The following is a 23,274-nucleotide window of genomic DNA, read 5'->3' as shown; positions in this document are numbered from 1 at the left end:
ATATGTGAAGTGCTGCAGAATATTTAATGGCTTTGGCAACAAGCCAAAAGCAAACCCTGTAAATCAAATGCAAAGTGAAAAATGGTGATATTTGACATCTAGTAATAGAACAGAATAGAGTTTTTGTAGCCACTGAAGAATGTACTGATGACCACAAGGATTTTCTTTTTACCAAAATTCAGAGTCCAACTGCAGACTGTTATAAAACTTCAGTGAGAATCAAAGTTTAGCGAGCAAATTCAGCGAGATTTCTAGAACAAAAAATATTAAGTGACCATAATGACGTGGAGTTGTCACTTCCTCTGTGTTAATTGAAATTGGGGGGAAAAGATTTAGAACTGTTTCTATTTTATAGAAATGTTTCTGAAAAGCTTCAGTTTAAGCTTTTGTGGTTGTTAATATAATCAGAACCATTACAGTTATAATGACTCAATGCTTTTTTATTGCTTTTTTTGGATATTGAATTTCTTTCGGAGATATTTTGCACAGTGTTTGTCACCTGATTTTACATCTAAGCCCAGTGAATTTTGCTTGTGCATGCACCAGATGGTATACATATGAGTAGAAGAGCATAATCAGATTGAGAAACAAGACAGAGAGGAGTGAGCCTGTTTTTCTTTAAAAAGGTAGCAAAGGGTTTACAAAGAAAAACAGTCTTTTAAGACGTGGAACTTGATTTGAACAGACATGACAGCAGCATCCCTGGCCAGATTAGCTGGAAGAACCAAATTATTTTTAGGAGTGTCATTATGCCACTTAGTGTTCTAGAGTAACAGCAGCACTAAAATTTACAGTACTACAAATTCTTAAAAACCTGCTTTTATTTCTTGCTGTACTATTGCTTGTGAGTAGTTTCTTCCTGATGAAGTCAGATGAAAACTCCAAGTAGTATAATCTTCGTTCAAATCAGGAATTTCTTAAAGTTAGTTCCCTGATAGGAATTTTCGACACTGGTAGTAGGATGTGTTATTTTGAACAGATGCCCATAGGGGAGTAAATACACTTTCAAGAAGGCTGAACATCATATAGTTCTTTGGTTAGTGCAGTTTCCTGGAGCTTCCTTGTTTTTCTTTTGTTTTCTTTTGTTTTTCAGAGTGCAGGATGACTAAAGAATAGATTTTTCAGAGGGAACGAAAAAGTAACAAGGGAAAAAATTCAATCCGCGGAGTTAAGTAGGAATAAAAAAGATGGGAAAATCATCAAGGAGAAATAATCCATTCTTATGGGAGTCTCTAGACTTGCTTACTGACATCCCTCAGGTTTAGGAAGTATTTCCATTTTACCACCAGTTTTCAGTACACCCTTGGCTATGGCATCTGTGTTTTTATCTCCAAGGGTCTTCTGTTCTTTGGCAGGCTTTTCAAGTTAACCTGTACTGTGTAACATCTCCAAGCCTTCTGCTGAGCTTCTAAAGAATGAGTCCATCAGAAGACTTTATTCTTAGAATTACCACTGCCGCTATAACCTGCCATTAAGCCACAGCTTAAAATCTTGCAAACCTATTACGTCTCTCTTATAAATATACATGTATTTTTTAACTTGTTTTCTCTGAGCTTGCTACTAGATTCCTGACTGTTTTGATGAACATTATGTAAGGAAAATTTGTGCAAATGACTCTCTTGATTTGACTGGCTTGCTGCCCTTATCATTAAACCTTGTCTATGAACTGTCAAGCCAAGATCCTCTTTCTATATGTGGGCAAAAGGCTACTTTTCTGAGCTGTGTTTGGACTCAGATGTTTCCTTTCTTAAGTTCACCTTCTCAAAGAAGATTGGAAATATGGGAAAGAGTTACTCTTTTGAGGGTGCTTATGATCCCATAAATTTTTGACTGTTAGAAGTGATAAGTTGTTTTGATTACTGACTCGGTATTCAATATCAATAAAGCTGTTGGACATTCATTGTCAGGGAACATGAGAGCTTGTGACTGAAGACATGGAGGATTCTGCCCTGAATTAGTCATCCTCTCCCTGAATTATGTATTTTTTATTTTTCATGTGTTTTTGTAAAAGAATTTCACTGCTTTAGCATAAAAGCAGGTGTTTTTATTTGATGGTTATAATAGAAGTATCCGAAGTACTCACTATGATATTTGAAAAACCTTACCTTTAGTTGATCAGGTACTGGTAGCCACATAGTGTTTGGAACACGACTTTACATAATACAACATACATCACTAGTTGTAACACATTATACTAGATTTTGTAAGAGTTGATCATTTAAGGATTTATGAGTTTTAAACTCACTTGTGTAAAGTGAGTTTGCTTTATGTGAAAGGTATACCAAGCCTTTGAAATCTCTGTTACTGGGATAAATGCAATTTTGTTCTTTCTGATGTGAGGTGGTTTTGGCAGCAAAACAAGATCTGTCACTGCAGAATGTTCAAGTATGTTTATGTGTGTGCAAATAATGGATTTCACCAAGATCAGATGTTTAGAAGCAACCAATCAACTCTTATATCAGAAACGCATTTAATTCCTGCTGATACAGCTAGAAAATTGCTGTATGAAAGAGCATCTTCTCTTTAATAAAGCTTTTAAATATCCAGCTATCCACTTGAGGTAGTAGTAGTGTGCTGGAGATCTCTTGCTGCTTTTAAGTTGCAGGTTAAACATTTAAAAGATAAGAAATTGCAGCATTTATGTGGCTGTTGGAACTTCAATTCTACCTCTTATGTGAGCAAATTTCAAACTGACTCTGAATGAGCAAATGCGTAATTGTTGTGGTTTGAACCAGCTAGCACAGCAGCACCACAACAGTCTCTCACTCAGTGTTCCCCCATTCACCCCCACACTCATTAGGATGGCAGAGGCCCCAGAAAAATGGGAGGAAAAAGATAAGCAAGATTGTTGTGGATTAAGACAAGGGCAGGGAGGGCTCGCAGCCAATTATGGTTCTGGGCAAAACAGACTCCAGTACTCGACTTAGAGAGGAAAGTAGGAAAGTTTATTCTACTACATACCAGAAACAGAACGAAATAAAATCAAAAAGGGAGTAGGATGATGACAAAATTACAACCAACACTTTAAGATCTCCCTCCCCCAGCCCTCCTTTCTTCCTGGGCCCAGCTTCCTGGGCCCAGCTCACTGCTCCTGATATCTCTACCTCCTTCTCCCTCAACAGCTCGGGGGGGCAGGGAATGGGGGATGTGGTCAGTCCCTCACAGATGGGCTCTGCCGCTTCTCTCTTCTCAGAGGAGAATAACTCCTGGCATTCTTCCCCTGCTCCAATACGAGGTTCCTCCCTTAGGACATAATCCTTAATGAAGTTCTCTGGTGTGGGTTCTTCCCGGCAGCTGCGGCTTCTGCTGATACAGGGTCACTCACATGGGACAGAGTCCTTAGTGAATATCTTTGGCGTGGATTCTTTGCCACGGTTGCAGTTTCTGCAGATACAGGGTCCTTCCCTCAGGACATGACCTACTGCAGCTATAGTAATACAGGGTCCCTCCCTCGGGACACGACCTCTTCTGGCCATAGTTTTAACAAAGAAAATCACTGCCCCTGGCTCGAGGTCTGTAATGAAGTGATTGGGTCCCTTCCATGGGACACGGCCTCCTCCAGCCATAGTCACTGCCCCTGGCTCTTAGCAAAATGAGTCTCTTGCCCCTACTCCGGTGTCTTTAGCAAAATGAAAACAAATCTCAGCTTCACCAGTCCTCTCTGTAGAATGCAGGGGAGTCTCTGCTCCAGCACACCTCCTCCTCTCTTCCATCACTGACCTTGGAGTTCGCATTGTTGTTTCTCTCACTGTTCCTACTCCTTGCACCACCACCAGCCGGAAGAAGAAGAAGGGACAGAAGAGGGAAGAAACAGAAAGAATAAACAAGAAGAAGCCTCCTCTTCTGGCTTCTTAAAAAGTGATTGTGGAGGCGTCTAATTGGCTCAGCCCTAGAAGTGGGTCTGGCTCAGAGCTAGGGAGAGTTTTGAGCGACTTCTTACAGGAGCCATCTTTATAGTCCCTTCCCCCTTACCAGAAACGGCTGTCATGTCAAACCATGGCAATAATTTATTTTCACAATTTGTCACAGTAGCTTCAGATCCATAGTAATAGTATCATGTGCTTGAACTTAAGGAATAGATAATTTCAGAAGGAAATTTTGCCCTCTATTCTTTGTCACAAGAGAGAAGATATTTTGCTGCCACTATTTGTGTTTGGGCACTGGGGATATGCTCAATAGCTCCACACTTGGACTTGTGTGTGAGATGTGTAGGCATCTCTGGTAGGGATAAGGAAATTACTATTTCTATTGTGGAAAACACAAGTTTATTAGAACTCAGGTATTCAACAAAACTATCTGAGGCTACAAGTAGTGATAGAAACACTAGGAAGAGACACTAAGAAAATGAAAAAGGCACATAACAGGATTAAGTAAATTTAACTTCAGAAAACTGAGATTTTGAGTACTCTTTATAGAATGTTTTGAGGTGTGTTATTCACAAGGAATGAAGCTTCTTGATACCACAGGAAGGTACTGTAACAAGACTAGGTGAGTGTGTTGTCTTTCAGAGCTTTTAACTGCTTTCCTCAAGGTTCCTGGGGACCTTAATGGTCTGTGTGGGGTTATGTGGTCCCACAGCCAAGCCACTGTCACAGCGCCCTGAAAGATTTGTTGTGGAAACACACAGTTGAAGCCAAAGATTGACCCTGAAATGACCTGAAAAGCCTTCCTCTCAATCCAAAGTGACCTTGTCCAGTTCCTGCATTCTCAGTATTGTGCTATTTTTTCTACATCCTCATCTTTGCATCTAATGCATAGACCATAGGGTTAATGCTTCTGAACTGTCTGTGAAATGAGCATGCTTATCAACTCAAGATTTGTGCTCATGAAAGTTTCAAAACTGCTTTGGGATCTGAGATCATCTGTTCATATTTTTTTCCATATATGTCACTCCAGTTGAACTGGTAGACTCAAATTGTCTGTTGGTTGGAACAAGCTCTTGGATGTACTACGTTTAACCTGCAGAACTAGAGTGATACTAGGTGCTTGAATGAATAGTCATTATAATGGACTCACATGAAAGAGGAAAACTTGCCACCTGTTCCTCTTCAGAGCCAAATTCATTAATGTAAAAACCATATCATTGTAATTGTACTCAAGTTTTTAGAAGTCTGCCTCTAAAGCAAAGACTGTTGAGGATTCTTACTGGTACAAGATTGCAGTGCAGATTATTCAAGTTTCAAAAAAAGGCCTTCAATGCAGTGGTCGGTATTACACAAAACCTACTAATGCACCACGTTCTTGTGACCCTGGTAATACAAGAATTATGAGCTTTCTTAGATACAGAGCATTCATGAAATCCTGGTTTAGGCTAAGACTTTGGTTTATGTCTGCTTTGTAAAAATAGGGAGAGGTGAGTATAGTATAATACTTGGCTTCAAATAGCTATAATAATGCTATCAAACAATATATTTTAGTGGTTTAAGGATACGTATAACTATTATGAACTTAATCATAGAAATGTATCTCTTTTTGTCAACTCATATTGGTAACAGTATTTGGTTATATGTGGATATGTGTGCATATTGGAACTGGAACTGCATAGTGGGTAGCTGAAGACTTGCTAATCCGTGTTCTTTGCTCCTTATAGACAATGAATGATTTTGACTATTTAAAACTACTGGGGAAAGGCACGTTTGGTAAAGTTATCCTGGTCCGAGAGAAGGCTAGTGGGAAATACTATGCTATGAAGATTTTGAAAAAAGAAGTTATTATTGCCAAGGTAAGGAAGGTTATAGTTAAAATATTGTGTCATTTTTTTGAATGGAGTAATCAATATCTAATGCATAAGGTGTATTTGAACTTTGACAGTAACTGAGTTTGAAAGAAATATGTATTTTCAGAGAACAAGAATACAAAAAAAGTATATATACCCATTTTTCATGCCTTTTTCCACTGTATTGCAATCTAGGGTATGCCAAAACATTGAAAGAGTACACTAGGCAGGAAGGTAGTTTCATGCAAGTTAAGAAGAAGTGCAGGTGTATTTAGATAAATGCAGTTAATTTAATGGGCCTGTGCTCTGTTCCTGCTGTGGTGGAGAAGATTGCTGTGCATGGAACTAACAATTTCTTTTTTATGGTTTTTGAGAGGCAAAAAATGTCTGAAGCTGATGTCTGAAGAAGTAGTTTAAACTGACATTTTCCAGTCACTTGACTAGTTTAGTGTTACTAGCTCTTGTGATAAGTCATAATTTTACTGAGTTTAAAGTTGAAGGTCATCCACTCGGAGCTTTATTTCTAGCAGTTCTAAAATTTTTAATCTCGCTTTTACAGACCACGTTGAGAGCAAGAAATCTACATGCTCTTATCACCAGGAGACACAATTGAAAATAAGGAAGGAGGTTTTTGAACAATGTGGATCTGACAGATTTTTGAATGTTTGAGGTTAATAATACCAGTATTCATAAAAATGTTTGAGGCTAACAATACTAGTATTCATAAAAAATGAATGTGGATGGGAACTACTGTGGGTTACATATTTTATTTGGAAATGTCCTTCAGATTTTTCTGATTTTCCTATTGGCCTATGAAAACAGGGCCCACAGAGTTTTGCAGTCTGTCTCTATGTTTGTTTAGCTGTGACTCACTTTCTAATAACTTGAATGTTTTGATCTGTTTTGATTATATTTGATAGAGGAGTAGAAACCTCAAAGACAATTGTATTTCATTGAGTTTCATTAAAAGCAGCCCTGGTGTAGGGGAAGAGACTTAAATTTATGTCTTCAGCAGAGAAGAGATTGACTTGTGAGCTCTGCGTGACTTTAGCAGCTGTCATGAGTGAACTGGCAAGCTAGTTGCCCTGTATACAATTTAGACTAACAACAGAATAGAGTGCCCTTTTCTTCATAATGAGGAGATAAAGAAAGATGAGAGGGTATTGCTGCTGCATTCTCCTTATTCTGCATGGGCGGGGGAGAATCTCAGTGACCTTCGTTGTAAGACTATAAATGGCAGCAATCTCTGTGGTTGCCCTGTGGGTGTCAGAGTCTATTGGATTGCTACATACTGTGACTCAGTCTCCAATGCTCTCTGATCTTCCCCATTGCTCTCTGCTCACCTGTGGTACCCATGGGATCCTCAAGGGAGTCTTACATCTGACTGCTATGAGCTCCTTTTTTGCTGCTGCTTGTTTATACCCTTCCAGCCTTCAGAGCATTTCTGAATGCTTGTTTGTACGAATAAAATACAAAGCACATTTTTAAATTTGAGGGTTTTTCCTTTTCTTGCTGTTAAAATATCACAGATTTTTAGAAGGTTTAAAGCTGATTCTTGGATAACTTTCTTGAGTAAAAATTGTTGTTCATAGAAAGATGTGTAAAGCTAGAGAAATTTTAAAGGGATCAGGGATGGAACTGTTCATTGATCTGAAATTACTTGAAAATAGAAAACCAGCTCATGGGTAGAACCTGGCATTCCCTGAAGCAACACAGGGAATGTTTTTCTCCCTATTTGTAGACGTACAGGAAGATTAAGTGTGTGAGGAAAGATGCCTTTCATCGTGTGACGAAGATGAGAGCACCTCAGTCTTTTAAATTTTACTTCCTCAGAACTGTAATTTTGTTTTGAAGGAAATCCTTCTAAGTTTTCCGTAATATGGTTGTGTACTGATCAGAAGCTGATGGAAGAATAAACTATGCTTAGATTTTCACAAGTGATCGGGTTTTTTTCCCTATAGTCACCAAATACTAGTTTTTCCATTCCTTCCCAAACTAAAATGAAAAGCAAACTGAAGCCTGAATTTAGCTGTCTATTCCAGTCAGTGTATAAATATGCTATGGGGATTTATCAGTAATGTTTAGACATGAGTACAGAGGATATGGTCACTAGATAAAATAGATCTGTTGTCCTAACTTAGCTTATAATGTGATATAATATACACTCATACCTGTTGTAGCATAATATGAAGCAGAAAAGTGATGCATTGACAGTTGTATCTAGAAGGCTGTATAGCATCTGCACAGTTCAGCCTAAATCTGTTGATCCTAAATTTTGCTGACAGATGAATATTACTCTTACCAGTATTACAAACCTCTGAGGCAATGCCAGAAAAAGTTACCATTGTCAGCTTTTTATGCCCCATATATGGTGAATCCCTATGATTTCAAGGGAACAAATAAAACCCCCAAAAGTTAGACTTACTTTTCTCCTTGAACTATTTTTTTTTTCCCCTAGTATGTGGTTATGGTGTATACACTCACAATTGGGCTGCTGTTCATCTAAATTACATCATAGTTTATTACCACTAACTCTATTGTAATTTTTTCACTTCCTATTTTGACAATTTTTGAAACTCTTGACATCTGTGTTTACTTTCTACTTCAGTAATACATTCTCTTCGGAGCATGGTCTGATGAGCAGGTGTAGTACAATAGCGTTAGATTGGTATTACTTGTAGCAATAATAAAGTATACTATGACTAAATATATTTACTTCTGCAGGATTATAGTTGAAGTTTGAGTCACACTAAGTTAGTCTGTGATTCAGTATACAATAATACTCAGCAGTGGCTTAATGCTACAGAAGAGGGCTGGGCTAGACCAGCCTAGTGGGTCTCAGGCTTTTTAGGTCTCTATCAGCCTGGGGAGGGCGAAGTCACGGCATGTATTACAAACTGCATAAAATGGCTGTGCATTGATAATATGTACCCCTTGAGTGCCATACTTTTCTCCCTAGTCTTCAGAAGTTGCTTGTCGTCGTAGTACAGGGTGAGCTCTCTTCCCACCATCCTCTCTACTTCACCTCTGCATGGCCCCTGCTCCCTGCAAACCTGGTGGTGTGAGGAGCCATAGCCCTGCCCTTGAGGCCTTGTTGCTATCCTTCCAGGCTGCCTCTCACTGCTGGTAGCCATGCAGGGGTTGTCCAGAAGGCCCTACCAGTGGAGGGAGCAGAGGATGAACCGGGTGAGCTTTGCGGGGCGCAAACACCTGCAGGGGCTGGGTTAGTTTCTTTTCCTCCCGTTGCTCTCTGAAAATAAGCACAGGGCTTATTTTAAAAATACCCTGTTTAGACTCACAGGCAGGAGAATGCAGCAGTCTCTCCTCAAATTGCCCTTTTCTCAAAATCTGCCTGGAACATCTCATAATCTGGTGGACATTTCCCACTACCCATGGGGAAGGGCAGGCCCAGTTGAGGAGCACTGACTGCTCACTTGGCTCACGCAGACAGCCCAGGGAGGTGAAGGCAGGGATTTCACGTACCTACATGATTTTAAAGAAAAACAAAAACCAAACCAACTGAACATTTTAAACTGCAAAAAGTGACTTAACATCAGGCTAGATTGCACTATGTTTTGTAGTTGCCTGTCATTTACTACCTGGATAAGTTTCTTGCAATCTTTCTGTATAAAATATTTCCTCTCTTTTACTGAGAGGATTATTAAGCAGTACATCAGGCTGCCCAGGGAGGTGGTAGAGTCACCATCCCTGGAGATACTCAGAAGATGCACAGATGAGGTGCTGTGGAATATGGTTGAGTTCAGTAATGGGCCTGGCAGTGTTAGGTTAGTGGTTGAACTCAATGGCCTTAAAGATCTTTTCCAACTGTTATGATTCTATGATATATTCAGATAATACATAGCAGAACTTCAGAGTTGTGATGACTATATTTTTTAACTGTCAAATCCAATATTACCAATTCTTCCTTCTCTGCATTGGATATGAAGTTAAAATACTTAATTTTAAGGCAAGAAAATAAGAAAAAGGAAATAAAATGTTAAATTGTATTTTGCTAAACTTGATTCACAATTTTAGAAAATATTTAGATTTATTTTTCATGTTTCTTTCAGGTTCATTAATTTTCCAAAAATATACTGTAACTATCTCATTTTGAAAGTGTTAACCTTTTCCTCACAATTAAGTAACAATTTGATATCTTAATTCAGAAGTACTTCTTCTGCTCATTATTTCTCAGGATGAAGTTGCTCATACCCTTACAGAAAGCAGAGTATTGAAAAACACCAGACACCCATTTTTAACAGTAAGTATTAGAAATCAGTTTTAAGTATGTTAGCAGATAATTTTCAGCATGATGACTATTCCATTATGAACATAATTTAGAAATTTTGAAATCTTTCTCATGATTTGTAAACAAGCAGTAGCTATCTGATGTGTATATCCTTTATCAGAATATGTGTTTAAGTGTTCAGAAATAAAGTTTCTAATAACTTTGCAAAGTTTAACTGTACAGAAAACAAATCAAATTGTAGAATATAACTTTTGTACAATTTTTGTATATGAATGCTTAACAGAATTATTTGATTTCAAATACTGTCAAGTAAGTAATTTTTACCAAGAAAATTTTATTAGGAATTCAAAAAAATTATAAAATCCCCTATTTGTTCAACATAAGTAGTCCATGGAGCGACAAAACTCAAACACCTTCACTTTAATACATTTGTCTTGTTATGGTTATTATTTAATAGAAGAAAAATATTAGAATCAACCTGAAAATTCTGAGATTCATGACAAATTATGACTAATGGTTTTAATTTCAATACTTACTTTCTTCTGTTAAAAGAATTCTGATTCCTCTGTGTTGAGAATACATAGAAAATATTTTCACTGATTTCAAAAGATAACTAACATGTATTTTAAGATAGGGGAAAAGTATTTTTTTGGAAGCTTTCCTATTTAGAAAATCATAAAAAAACTCTTAGAAAGCAGGGATTTTTATTTACATTGCTTGGCCAAAATATTCTTGGAAATTCAGCCAAGAGAAATGAGATCCCTCAAAGTTTCTTGAGAGTGTAAAGGTAAGCCAGAGTAGTTGTAATTCCAATCAAATTGTGCAATGTTACTTCAGTTGTATATTTATATCTTTCCAATATTCTTAAACAAATATTTTAAGGAGATATGTAGTATTTCAGTCACATGAGTCTCCTTATGACTTTGTTACATATTGTCCTGCATTTTGTTTCTTTTAGGCCAAGCCTGCATCTTTAGATTTTATTTCATATCATTTTTTCAAGCAAAATAAAATTAACATTAAGTAAAAAAAAAAAATAATGAAGATAATGACATTTAACACAGTTTAAAAATGATACATAAATAAATATATTAATTTGACACTCAGTGTTCTTAGCATTGCATAGTAGGGGAAACTAGAGAGTGCTTGCTTTTGAAATGAAAGCAGTCTGGAAATTGAGATAACTTTTAAGATACAATTTGAGAGAAATTAAAAAGAGAACAATAATCTCTCTCTTCATGGGCAGTGGACAACTGAAAATAGCCAGTACCAGATATGTCAATAAGAAATGCAATGTAGAATTGTGTATATTATTTACTTCTTAGTATTTTATTATAACAAACATAATGTTTTCATATCAATGTCCATGTGACAGAGATGAAGGAAGACATGGAGGTTTTTGTTTTAATTCATCTCAAGCTCCAGATAGGAAGGTACACTTTTAGTTCCTTTGAAAGTTCTCACCAAGTCAGAACTGTCTACTTAAGAGGATAAAATTAAATTTTACTACAGTTTAAATGCAAGAAATTGTGTTAATACAAGATCATAATTCGTTTGGTTTTTCCTGTTTTCCTTGCAAGTCCTTGAAATATTCCTTCCAGACAAAGGATCGTTTGTGTTTTGTGATGGAGTATGTTAATGGAGGAGAGGTAAGTTTAAAAGAGAAGTTCTGCACTTGTAGTGGTAATGCTGGCTTACACTTTAAAGGATGGAATTTTTGCTCTCTAATATCTTTGAAGGTTTTTGAATTTTTTAATTTCAAAGATAAAACTGTTTTAAAAAAAGTAACGTAACTGTGCTGTAGTTCATATTCTTGAAAAATTAGACTGTTGTATCATGAAAGATAATAACATTGTAGAGAAATAATTACAAAGAGCTTGTATTGTTTTTTCTTTGAGCATATTATAGCATGTTCTGGCATGAAATGGACATAAACTAGTACCATCAAGCAAAAGTAGTGCTGACTAGTCCTACTTTTGTCCTAATGGGAAATACGTACTCTCTTCTTTGCTATAGCTGTTACTAATACCTCTGTGGAGTGTTCATGTTTGTCATTACTTCTGTCCCCTTCACTTGCTTTGTACTGTGGAAATTTCAGCTTAAATGTCGTTAGCCTTTAAGTTATTGCTGTCCTCCAGCTGTTTACTGAAGAATGGAAAATACAAAATTATACCTGTCAAATGGAATTAAAGAAAATTTCAATTTAAGAAGAGAGCTTTTATTTAACTTTTAGGTGCTGTTTGCTATTCAGATTTAATCTTGTTACAACAAGAACTAAGGGTTCTTCCTTATTTTGCATACTATATGCTGCATAGTAACATTAAAAGGACAAAGTGTTTTCACTAGCTTTTATATTAGAAACTATTTCTTATACCTGGAATTGTTGCAGCATGTTACCGTGATTTACATCATTCTTTTTTGCTATGTTCTTCTGCAGTAAAACTGTCTTCAGCCATAACTCTGAGTCCATCAAGACTGCCTGTCTTGCATTTGTTACTCTGGCAACTTCTGGGCCCAGTCTGAGGCCTGTTTACATCCGAACTTGTCTGTGACTCTCTTCTACTATCCATGGCTAATCATGGTGCCATAGATGCTCAATATCTATAAATGCGAGTCTGGACATCCCAGGCATTGAACTATTTTGGCTAGTTTAACTAGACCCAAAAGTCTTCATCAGCAGTAACGGGATAACAGCCTTCTTTTGATGTTCAGCTGGATTATTTAACATTGAACTTATGTCACCAACATTAAGTCAGTGCTATCTATGATGCATATTAAAAGTGATGCCTTATGAACTAGCTAATTCTTCCTAGTTTTCCTTGTGTAAGACCTTACTGCACTTCTGTAATCTCAAGAGATGCACTTTGAAAGTGAATTTTTTAACATCAACCTATCATTTAGAAACTTGTCATTTTGAAAGATACCTTTCTGTCCTATTTGAATGCAGACTAGAGCCCACAGAGAATGTTTTTTGACTCCTTTTTTATGATTGAGGATACTCTAACACTGTTTTTTTATCAGACTTGTGTCTAGCATTCCTGTGCATTGCATAGTGCACCTTTGTGGCAACTGCTGCAAACATCTTGCTGGTTTCTTGGTGGCAGCCTGGTTTTGCACATTGGAATTTTCATAATTGCAAAGTATTTTGCCAAGAGTAGGTCACTTTTTTCCACATATGGTGCTTTTCCTTGTAACTGTTGTTCATGTTCTTTGTTGATACCTCTCTAATTCAGTGAAGCTAACTAAATTTTTGCCACAGTGGGAAATAGTGGCCTTTCGGAGTAAGCAATTTTCTTTGAAGAAACTCTCGATTTGTTTATATGCTTCCTTTGACTAGAGATTTGCAATAATAAGTTGGATAAACTGTCCTTTTCAATAGGAAAATCTTTAATCTTACATGATTTCAGACTTTAGTCACTATCTACTAAGAAATACAAAGTGCTTCATGTTTTTAAAAACAGCCTTGTTATTATCTCAGAACTACTGAAAGTAAGTTGCACAAAGTTTAGCCATCATTTTAGCCATTTGTAAGTGTATCTCCTATACGACACACAGACTTTTTTATTTTGCTGCTTCCCTCTACAATTCTCTATGTTTGAGGAAGTTTCATTTGCTTACAACGCTTTCTCACTGTTAAAGGTGTTGAAAACACATATTTTAGTTATATCCTTCCAGTGGGAAATTGATTGTAGCAGTAATGTGTTGATTTTGATTCTGTCCAGAGCTGTACTACCTTGAGTGTGTTTCTGTTTAAAATTCCTTTAGATTACAGATTTCTTTTTAGTTAAACAGTTATGCCTGACACAATTACTTGGGAATATTCATAGATTATTTCTTTCAGGAGCATGTTACCCAAGTAACATGCTCCTGAAGTCCTCTGAAGGAAGGAGTTCTTGAAATTTATGTCCATATTCTTGCCCAGATGAAAGCAAGAAAATGCCACAATTTAGGCTTCTGCCATACTACAATAGCGAATAGTGTAGCCAGTACTACAAATCTTCAGTTCCTCTGGCCATAGTTAGAAAGGAAAACAGCCAAGAAAGAGTCACTGAGTTTAATTTTTAAGAAGAAACTGTGTTAAAATAATTCTAAACAAGAACCTTCTATGCCTGTTAAAAATCTAGATCCATGTTGAATTTAATATCCTGCCAGAAGACTAGCAATTTATCCTTTGCCTTACCTTGTCTATGTGACTTCAAATTAGTTAGGCTGAATTAACAAGGGAATACTTTATAATGAAACTATAACTGTGTCCGTTTTACTGGTATGTGTGAGTGCTTTTTTACAATATACAGAGTATTACCATATGGAATTGGTTTTTGACTTAAAGGAAAAAAAAAGCAGCATCTTCTATAGCTAAATATATTAAGGCAAAATGTAAGAGGATATCATAAAAAATATTAAGATGGAAGTACTGAATATGCTGTACTTGCTTTGCCAACTTTTGCAGTTATTTTTCTGCTGCTTAATGACCCAATATTGAAGTATTTGGTTCTGGGCTGAAAACTTAACTTCTAATTTTTTTAGAGTTGCAGTTGGACTCTGGACTCTAGACACTGATGTCTATTGGTCACAAACTATTTTGCAGTATAGAGCTAGAAGGATATTTCTTACATTGTGATTACTTCTCAACACTTTTTTATGTACTGAAGGAATTACATTAAAGTAGCATTAGGATGTTGAAATTTGATTTTAGAAAAAACCCATTCATCTGGGTTAGTTGATAGGACCATATTTCACTATCAAGACTTTGAAATTGCATATTTTGTGACTATGTGTTAAAAAAGTACATGCAGTATCACATGATAAACTGTGTTAATTACTTTAGTACAAAATATATACTATTCATATAAATATTTTTAAATAAGTAAAATTATGAGTACTTATAGATGAACACAGGCCTGCTTTAAAGAGAAGAAACCCCCTTCACTTTTGTACTTTTTTTTCTTTCCTTGTCCTATCAATATCTTGAAAAAAAGTGCAAGGCGGTATCGATGATTTTCCTGCTAGTATTGATTTGCCTGTTCTTGCTTTTGTAACCCATATAATTTTATCATTGCAGTACTATGTCATAACAATGTCTCTGCAGTACATCAGTGTTCCATACCACACAGAATGGTATAAGTTGTGGTATAAAAAATTATATTCTAAGAATGACACTTTATTGTTGGAGAATACTTTTGGGAGTGTATGTTTCCCATTTTTTATTTCCAGGACTTTGCTTTAAAGATTGAAAAGTTTTAGGAATGAAATCTGTTATGTACATTACTCTGCAGAGTACACTGATTCAGTTAACAGATAAATTAACTTTCTTGCTTTGCACTTTCAGGATAATTCCAAATTCTGTACTTTGTTATAAACTTAATTGATAATTATCTGTATAATGAAATTATAAATATATATATTAAAAATATAAAGCCTCTAAAATTTGTTCAGAGGTTTCTTGACACAAGATTTCTGAATCTCTGTTCCTCTTGGCAGTCTTATTCCACAGCTCTTACTTCAGTTCATTAGACAAGAGAGAAGTAAATGGTTTAACTGAATAAGTGCTAATATTGTCTAGGAAAAAAAAACCAAAACAGAGGATTATCAACCTACCCAATGAAAAAATACCTGAATATTGTTGTAAGCTTTGTAATTTTTGTCTTGGTTATGTCCTGTTTAATTTTTCTAAGCTCTTTAAGTAAATGAGAGAATATTCCTTAGCCTAAAGTTATGATAGTCCAACACAAGGGTGTGGTATTTTTGAAAGTATAGAATGTGCCTAGAAGTGGCATAAAGTCTGAGACAATAAAAAAATAATTTGGAATTTCAAGGCAAAGGCATTGCAGAAGACTGAAATCAATGGTCAAATACAAAATATGTTTAACCACAGAACTGAGCAAACCCAATGTACAACAGCAAGAACCAGCCATGCAACCTTTAACATGCTGAAGAGGTCTCTAGCGTGTGTAGCAGTTTAGCATAGCTATTTCTAGAAGGTTGTGTCTTTTGTATGTTTGGCATGCTTGGAACTGCAGCTGAATACTCTTTTGTGTTTGGTCTTTATTTTTATTTGTTAAAATGCTTCCATTAACATTTTTTTATTAGGAAAAAACCCTATGGCAACATTATTGTTCAGTTTTTAAGTAAAGACATACCAGGAAATGTATAGCTCCAGTCCCCACTTTAACTATAGCACCCTCATATATGCCATCAAAAATGCGATCTGCAAAATGGCTTTCTTTTTGCCAAAGTTATTTCCATTGTAATTCCAATAACTTTATAGCACATAGTTAATAGCTGTAAATCAATAAATAGTGTAAATGTTGGAAGCTTTTTTCATAACCTTCCATCAGATTTCTTCTTTTCCTTCTCTGACTTAATAAATCTAATCTTCATGTTCTGATGATCGTAAATAAAGCCTGATGGCATAATTATTCCAAAATACAGAACCAACTAAATAATTAGCTGAAAATAATGCTGTAATCTCACCGAATTAGATTTTTCTATTTTAAACTTTACTTTAGTATCTTTAGCATATATCTGAGGACATGAAATCATTTTTAACATGCATTTTTATATCTAAATGTACATTCTTAATTCAGAACTAGCATGTATGGTTTGATGGCAACTCTGTTAGATGCTATAATAATGCAAAGGATGCTTATGAAGAGTGACTGTAGTGTAATATATAACACTGAACTGGGAACTCATGGTCTATTTGGCAAATGCAGAACATTGCTAGTTGTTTCTAGGTGGTCATTTTACTTTAAAGTTAGTATTTTGACTTAACATCAAGGATATTTTATTGGAAATAAACACTAAAGAAAATACATTTTTGTTATTTTAACTTGTCAGGTTACCAACTCTCAGATTCAAACTGGGACATGTTTTTAGAGAAACTAATGCTTCTACTACTGACACGTGTCCTGCGGTTTTAGAGTTTTCAAAGACTTTGTTACTCACGTACTGGATTAATCTCATACAGAAAATTGCAATAGTCCTTTTATGTAGATATGAATGTAGGGCTGGAGATTATACTACCAATTTTTGGAATGATTTTTCTGTTTATACGCATTAAAAAGTTATTTAAAAGTTGACTTTTATTTTTATTTACTTTGAGTCCATCAACACAAATAAAACACTAAAAAATGAGTGATGTTTGCTCATTATTTATGAAAGAGACCACTAAACAGACATAGATTCATAAATTACATGATTTTTTTGGTTTTGCTTTGTTTGAATGAAAATCTGCTTTGCAGTGTTTGCTTCCTACTTAAACCTTGCCAAAATGTGTGGAAAAGACCCCACAAACCAAGAAATTTATGTATTCTTTTCCCAGTTTTATCATATGTGGGACACTTCATGAAGGCAGACTTAACTGCTTAGCCTGTATGGGTCTTGTGTTTGTGTTGACAATTGAGCAATCTCTTCCAAACCTTAAGATTCTGTGATTCTGTGAATTGTCAGTACAGAAAACAATTTACTTCAGGGATAGCTGATGTCACCATCAGGGATTGGTGCTTAAACAGGGAAACCAGCAGCAGGAGGAATGAAAATACCTAGAAAATAATGACCCTCTTTGTGATGTAGAGATTCCATTTTTATACAGAATATCTTGAGAATTCAAAGAAATTGAAAGGGAAATGCAGATACAGTAAACAGAAAGGAAATATTCTCTTTAAATTGTACTGCAGTTTCTGTTTTCTCTGAATCCTTTGCTTATACAAATATATACTGCCAAAAGGATCAGTTTAGTGGGAGGTTTGTTTAGGTTCAGAGGAAAGCAATACACATATTTTGATATACAACTGTCAGAAAAGAAGTAGTTTTCTAGCTGTTTATAATATTGACATTTTAATTATGCATTGAAAGGTCCTCACACTGAAAACAGCTGCATTAATTCTTATACTGCTCTGTGCTGTGTGAGCAGTGTAAATTTCCTACAGATGTAAAGTAAGAAGTGGTAATGACAGATGAAGTATGTTATTGTGGTTTTTGGTTGGATGGTTTTGGGGTACCATTTGTACCATTTCATAATTCTCATGTACTTAGTATTTTTAACAGTGGAAATAAAACATCTATGTTGTTATGGATTTTTCCTTGTCTCTAATTTATAAATGATCACATATTCTTTATTTCCATTTTATTGATTCTTAGCTCTTGTCCTAAACCCAAAAACATTTTAACTTGAAAGGATAAGGCAGATGGCTCGTTTGGTCTTAAGCAGACTAGAGAAACATACTCAACTAATCTTTGCTTGAGGACTTTCCCAAGCTTTCTTATCACAGTAAATAGAACTAATAATTTTAGAGAGCATTTGAAGTAAATAGCTGAATTCTGGTTTTTTAGGTGTTGTTCCAGGCTATGAGGGTGACGTTTTATCCAATAAGATGCTGACAACCTTACAGAACTTCACCTTATGCTTTTTTTCTTGCAGCTGAAGTTATTGGCAATACATAAAGACTAATATTTTTTGCTGAAAAACTTTGTTTGAAGTGTCTGCAAAATGCCATTATGAAGTATTAAGGGAGAGGCAAATCCCCCAAAGAAATGTTTACATTTTAGCAAAGAAATAGACTAAATACATAGATTTGTTTTTATAAGCCCTAAGCAGTTGTTGATTTGCTTTTTCTAGTGACTGTGATATTGCTAGCAGTATGAATGTGGTGTTTTTGTAAAATACCAGTTCACCTCTTCAGTTGAAGTCTACTGAAGAATTAGACTTTTAGCAGTTCAAAGGAAAGTTACTAAATTACTGAAAAACTTAAGATAGAACCAGAATCTGGGTATTTTAATATTTATCAGTGACTTCAAATAAAAATCTGAGAAAGTGGTGGAGGGATAAGTATAGAATGATGCTGCTGCATATTTTTTTGTTCTCTCTCTGGTAACTGAAGGTTAAATGAGTAGCAAGCAGAATGCCTTAAACAAGATTGGTATATTGATTAAAACGCTGATTTAACAGCTCGCTTTCTCCCTTTGGAAACCTGGAAAAGATAAGCCAGCTGCTGTCTAAGAGTGCTGAGTGTCCACTGAGAGTACACTATCTATCATCACAATATGGTGAAGAGAGGTGTTTTATGTTTGTGTTAATTTCCCCCACTAAATCAGTAATTATTACAATCCTGTCCCTGCTGTTTACCCTGCAGCTGTTTTTCCATTTGTCGAGAGAGCGGGTGTTCTCAGAGGACCGCACACGCTTCTATGGTGCAGAAATTGTCTCAGCCCTGGACTATCTGCATTCTGGGAAGATTGTGTACCGTGATCTCAAGGTAAAAAAAAAAAAGGAGGGAAAAAAGAGTAATCAAATTTTTGTTTTGCAGAGACTATGGGGACAAACACAAAGTAATTATAAAGTTGCACTATTCAGAGTGTTCAGTTTAAAGTTCTGTGCGTCCTGAAGGAAACTGTTTGGCTGTTTGATGCAGTAGTCTATAGATGGGTATATTACTTGAATAAAAAAAAGAGAAACAGCATATCTTAGAAGTATCACTTGAAGGAGATGTAAACTTAACCTTCTCCGCCTCCCCGCCCCCCCCCCCCACCGAATTACTTATAACTTGACTTGGATGTCAGCACAAATCTCAAACAAGGGAAATGGGGAATTGAGACAATGTGACTGTTTATCTCACCAAACAGTATGTTTTAAAGACATTAAAAACAATTCTGAATACTTCAATAGGAAAATAATTTCAGCCTTAATTGAAAAACTTTTGTCTATTGTATCTTGGGAAGATTCATAATACTAGACTGTAGGTTATCTTAGATTTGACTGAGTATATAATTGTGTATCCTACGTTACATGAAGCTCCACATACATACCATATTCTGTGGAATATACTGTCTGCTTTAATCGGGAACATTTTCTGACTTTCTTTGATGATGAGAGTATTTATTTTCTGACAAGCCTTTAATTTCATGTATGGGAAATTGTGTTTTCCCCATAATATATATGTGCACTAGTGAAGTTCTTTCATGGACTTTTTTTGTACAGGAGGAGGAGAAGGAGACAATGGTAGGCAATTTCTGCTCAGGGAGCCAGACTGAAAACAAAATATTGGATTACCTGTTTGTAGCAGAACCTGTTGTAGTAACGTGAAATGCTGTGACAATTTGGAAAAATATGGAATTGTCTGGTTAAGGAATGATAGGTCACTATTTTTTATTTAAATTCTAAATAATGAGGAAAAAGGAATTTGACAACATTAATCTTCCATTCTCTACTTTGTATCTTTTTTGCATGACACCATTAGACTCAAAAGGAAATAGATACCTTTGAGTTGTATTTCAGGCTTTATGCAGACTTAGGAAGACAGAGCTACAATTGTTATTTGTTGCTATTTTTCCACCATGGACCTTATCATTAGCAAAAAAACCCCTTTTTCTTAATAGAGAAAATCTATTCAGAAATGTTTTATTTGTTTTTAGTTTTATCTGTATTTAAAGAAATAATGCTAATAAGCTTTTGCAAAAACGATCTTATCTCTGCTTTTGAGATATTCCCTGGTAAATATTGAACTGGTTTTTATTCCCGTTCTTTCAATACTTCATAACAGGATATAATCTGTTTTCACATTTCAAAGTGAGAATTGTGTGTTTAAAAAGCAATGCAAATCATGCAGAGTTACACACACACACATTCAGGTCCTTTGCAAGTGTACAAGGAGGAATTTACCTCAGGGTTTTGTTTTTATCAGTACCCTCTCTGCCTTCGCTTTTGACCATTATTGAAAAGGTCATGGGAGATAGAGATATTTTAAGGATTTATAGATGTATACTAACTGTTTCATGACAGTTTAGTAAGTAAAATACATCTTGACAAATGAAGCTTATGTTACAGCAAAGGAAACCTTCGAAGTCTTGCCAAATGACAGCCATGTTTGTAGCCTTGAATTACTCAATTAAATCTTGATAATTGAATTTAGAAAGTTATTTTGCTTTCATTCTAAGGAAGGTGCACCAGACTTTTAAAACTTCAGAATTTAAAGATCATGCTTTGATTGACCAGGGATTTACTATTGTCAGCTGTATTGAAGTATTAAGTAATTATTTTAATTGTTTTTCAATAAATACTGTTAAATGTTGTAATATAATACATACTGAAAATTTTTTGAAAATTACAAATTACATGCTATTGCAAGCACTAACTCTTCTTTACAAAATTTATGTAATACATCAACCTGTCCTGTTAAGAAATAATAAGGAATCATTTTTTTTTCCCAACACACAGTTAGAAAATCTAATGTTGGATAAAGATGGACACATAAAAATTACAGATTTTGGACTTTGCAAAGAAGGAATCACAGATGCAGCAACTATGAAAACGTTCTGTGGTACTCCAGAATACCTGGCACCTGAGGTACAATTTAGAATATATTCTTGTACACAGTATGAAAGGTTTTATTTTTAATTTCATTTTAGACTGTGATATTTTAATGCTGAAGACAGCTCATTCTAGTAACAACCATCAGTCTGCCTGATTATTACTTAGCAGTTGTTATTCAGAATTGTACATGCTACTATTCTTTGTGGTGATTGTATCTATATTGATTCTAGGCTGTGCTTAGCATTTAAAAAGGACTCTAACGTGCATTTTCCTTCCCATGTTTGCTATCTTCTGTTAAAGTTTTTACCTTCTGATGATTTCTTCAAAAATAATCTTCCATCTGTCTGTCACTTGGAACATACGATCCTGCTTAACTGAGCTGTATGACTAGCGTTTATATAGCCTCGGTGGAGGCGAGAGGGAACGGGAAGGTACTGAGTTTGCTGGGTTTTATCCCAGCTCCTCAGTTGCAGAGAGAGGGAGTTGAAATTTTAGATATTTCTGCTAAAAAAAATAGTGTATCAACCTCAGAACGGGTTAAGGTGGGCACCAAAACTTAATTGATCTTATTCTATAAGCAGAAGTAGCTTCCTAGAATATTCCACCCCGTCTTTACCATTAGCTCACACTTGAAGTGCCAAACATGACTCTTGAGGACTAATAAAAAGATGGATATGAGGACATTATTGTGGTTTCTTTTGCTGCTCTAGTTTGACCACTTGAGAATCTGTTGTGGAAGCTCATATCACCCAAATGATCTGCTCCAGTGTTAGTACTGACATGATACCTACTGAAAATAAAAAGCAAAGGAAGCTCTCTCAAAATTGTGGTTTTGTCCTGCCTGGCTTTAGTCAATGGTGCTGGTTGTGGTGCTCAGAAGTATTCTGCCTCTTCTCTGGGATTGCTAAGTGGATCTCCAGAATTTGCATGAAATACAACATTTTTTTTACTTAATGCCAAGGGTTCTGTAGATGCCGAATTAGCCCCTATTTCCATTTTTGTCAGCATTCAATATTGCTAATTGACATGATACACATGTGATACTAGCCAACTTTCTTGTCAACCTAAAGGGCTTTACAAGGCCTTTCCACTCCTGCTCGCTGGAAAGGAAGATTTTAGGATGGTCAGGTTTATAGGTTTGAAAGTCTTTTCAAATCTCCTAAAGCAAATTTGAAGTCTCCAATTTGTACTAGGGAGGAAATTGAAACTGCTAATAGTTGGTATATACAATTAGTGAAACCATTTTGGGTCTTAGCAAGATCTTTTCATACATTCTTTTTCTCCAGCTATAAAGGAAACAGTATTCTTGGGAACCACTAATTTTCTCTTTAACTGGTTCCGTCTTCCCTGTTTTTTTCATCAATGAATTAAAATCTGAGCAGTCATGCTTCACACTGCAGGTTTGAAGTACCTAAATAATTTTGATTGATTAAGTGTGCACATTACAGCTGTTTGCTGAGTCACCAGCTATTCTAGCTCTGAAGACAAGCTTACTGATACCTGGTCTCCTTTGCAGAATTCCATCCAATAGATTCCAAAGAAGACTTGGATGCAGATTGTCACCATCCTGTCTGGCAATTTCTCACATCTCTTTTAGTGCAGGGACACTCAGCATTACACTTTACCTACATTTAAGGATTCCAGAACTATTCGTAGCCTGCTTTGAATCTTTTAGGGCTACTTAGAAGAAGCTGCAGATGTGCCTGTTTGGCTTGTTACAGTGGTCACTTCTCTTGTGTTCTGCACCCAGAATTTTTTCCAGCAACAAGAATACAAGGGATGATACTGTCATCACTGGCCTAGACTACATCTGTCATTGCCAGCCCTTAGCCCCTTATTGTCCCCTTGTCAGTAGTCTTGAAAACATTCTCAAAGAGTGCAAATATCCCATACAGTTGCTTTCATCTGCTTCTCCATCTCTCATTTTTGGAAACATGTTAGCTCTCTTCCATTGCACTTGACAATGGATTGTTCTGGGTTTTAGACAACTACCATGAG

General features: G+C 35.8%; 1 protein-coding gene across 5 annotated transcripts in view; it reads left to right on the top strand.

The window, feature by feature from the left end:
• AKT3 (AKT serine/threonine kinase 3) overlaps window positions 1-23,274 on the top strand; it is a 160,807-nt gene that overhangs the window by 99,522 nt on the left and 38,011 nt on the right. For all 5 annotated transcript variants that reach the window (XM_061991071.1, XM_061991067.1, XM_061991068.1 and 2 more), the window contains 5 exons: window positions 5,591-5,722; window positions 9,912-9,977; window positions 11,546-11,614; window positions 19,100-19,222; window positions 21,181-21,309. In XM_061991071.1, the coding sequence (XP_061847055.1) occupies window positions 5,591-5,722; window positions 9,912-9,977; window positions 11,546-11,614; window positions 19,100-19,222; window positions 21,181-21,309 (519 nt within the window). The remainder of the gene's footprint in view (window positions 1-5,590; window positions 5,723-9,911; window positions 9,978-11,545; window positions 11,615-19,099; window positions 19,223-21,180; window positions 21,310-23,274) is intronic.

Source organism: Colius striatus, chromosome 2 (assembly GCF_028858725.1).
Source record: "Colius striatus isolate bColStr4 chromosome 2, bColStr4.1.hap1, whole genome shotgun sequence".
NCBI lineage: Eukaryota > Metazoa > Chordata > Aves > Coliiformes > Coliidae > Colius > Colius striatus.
The sequence above is the reverse complement of the archived record's forward strand: the minus strand, read 5'-3'. Positions and strand labels throughout refer to the sequence as shown.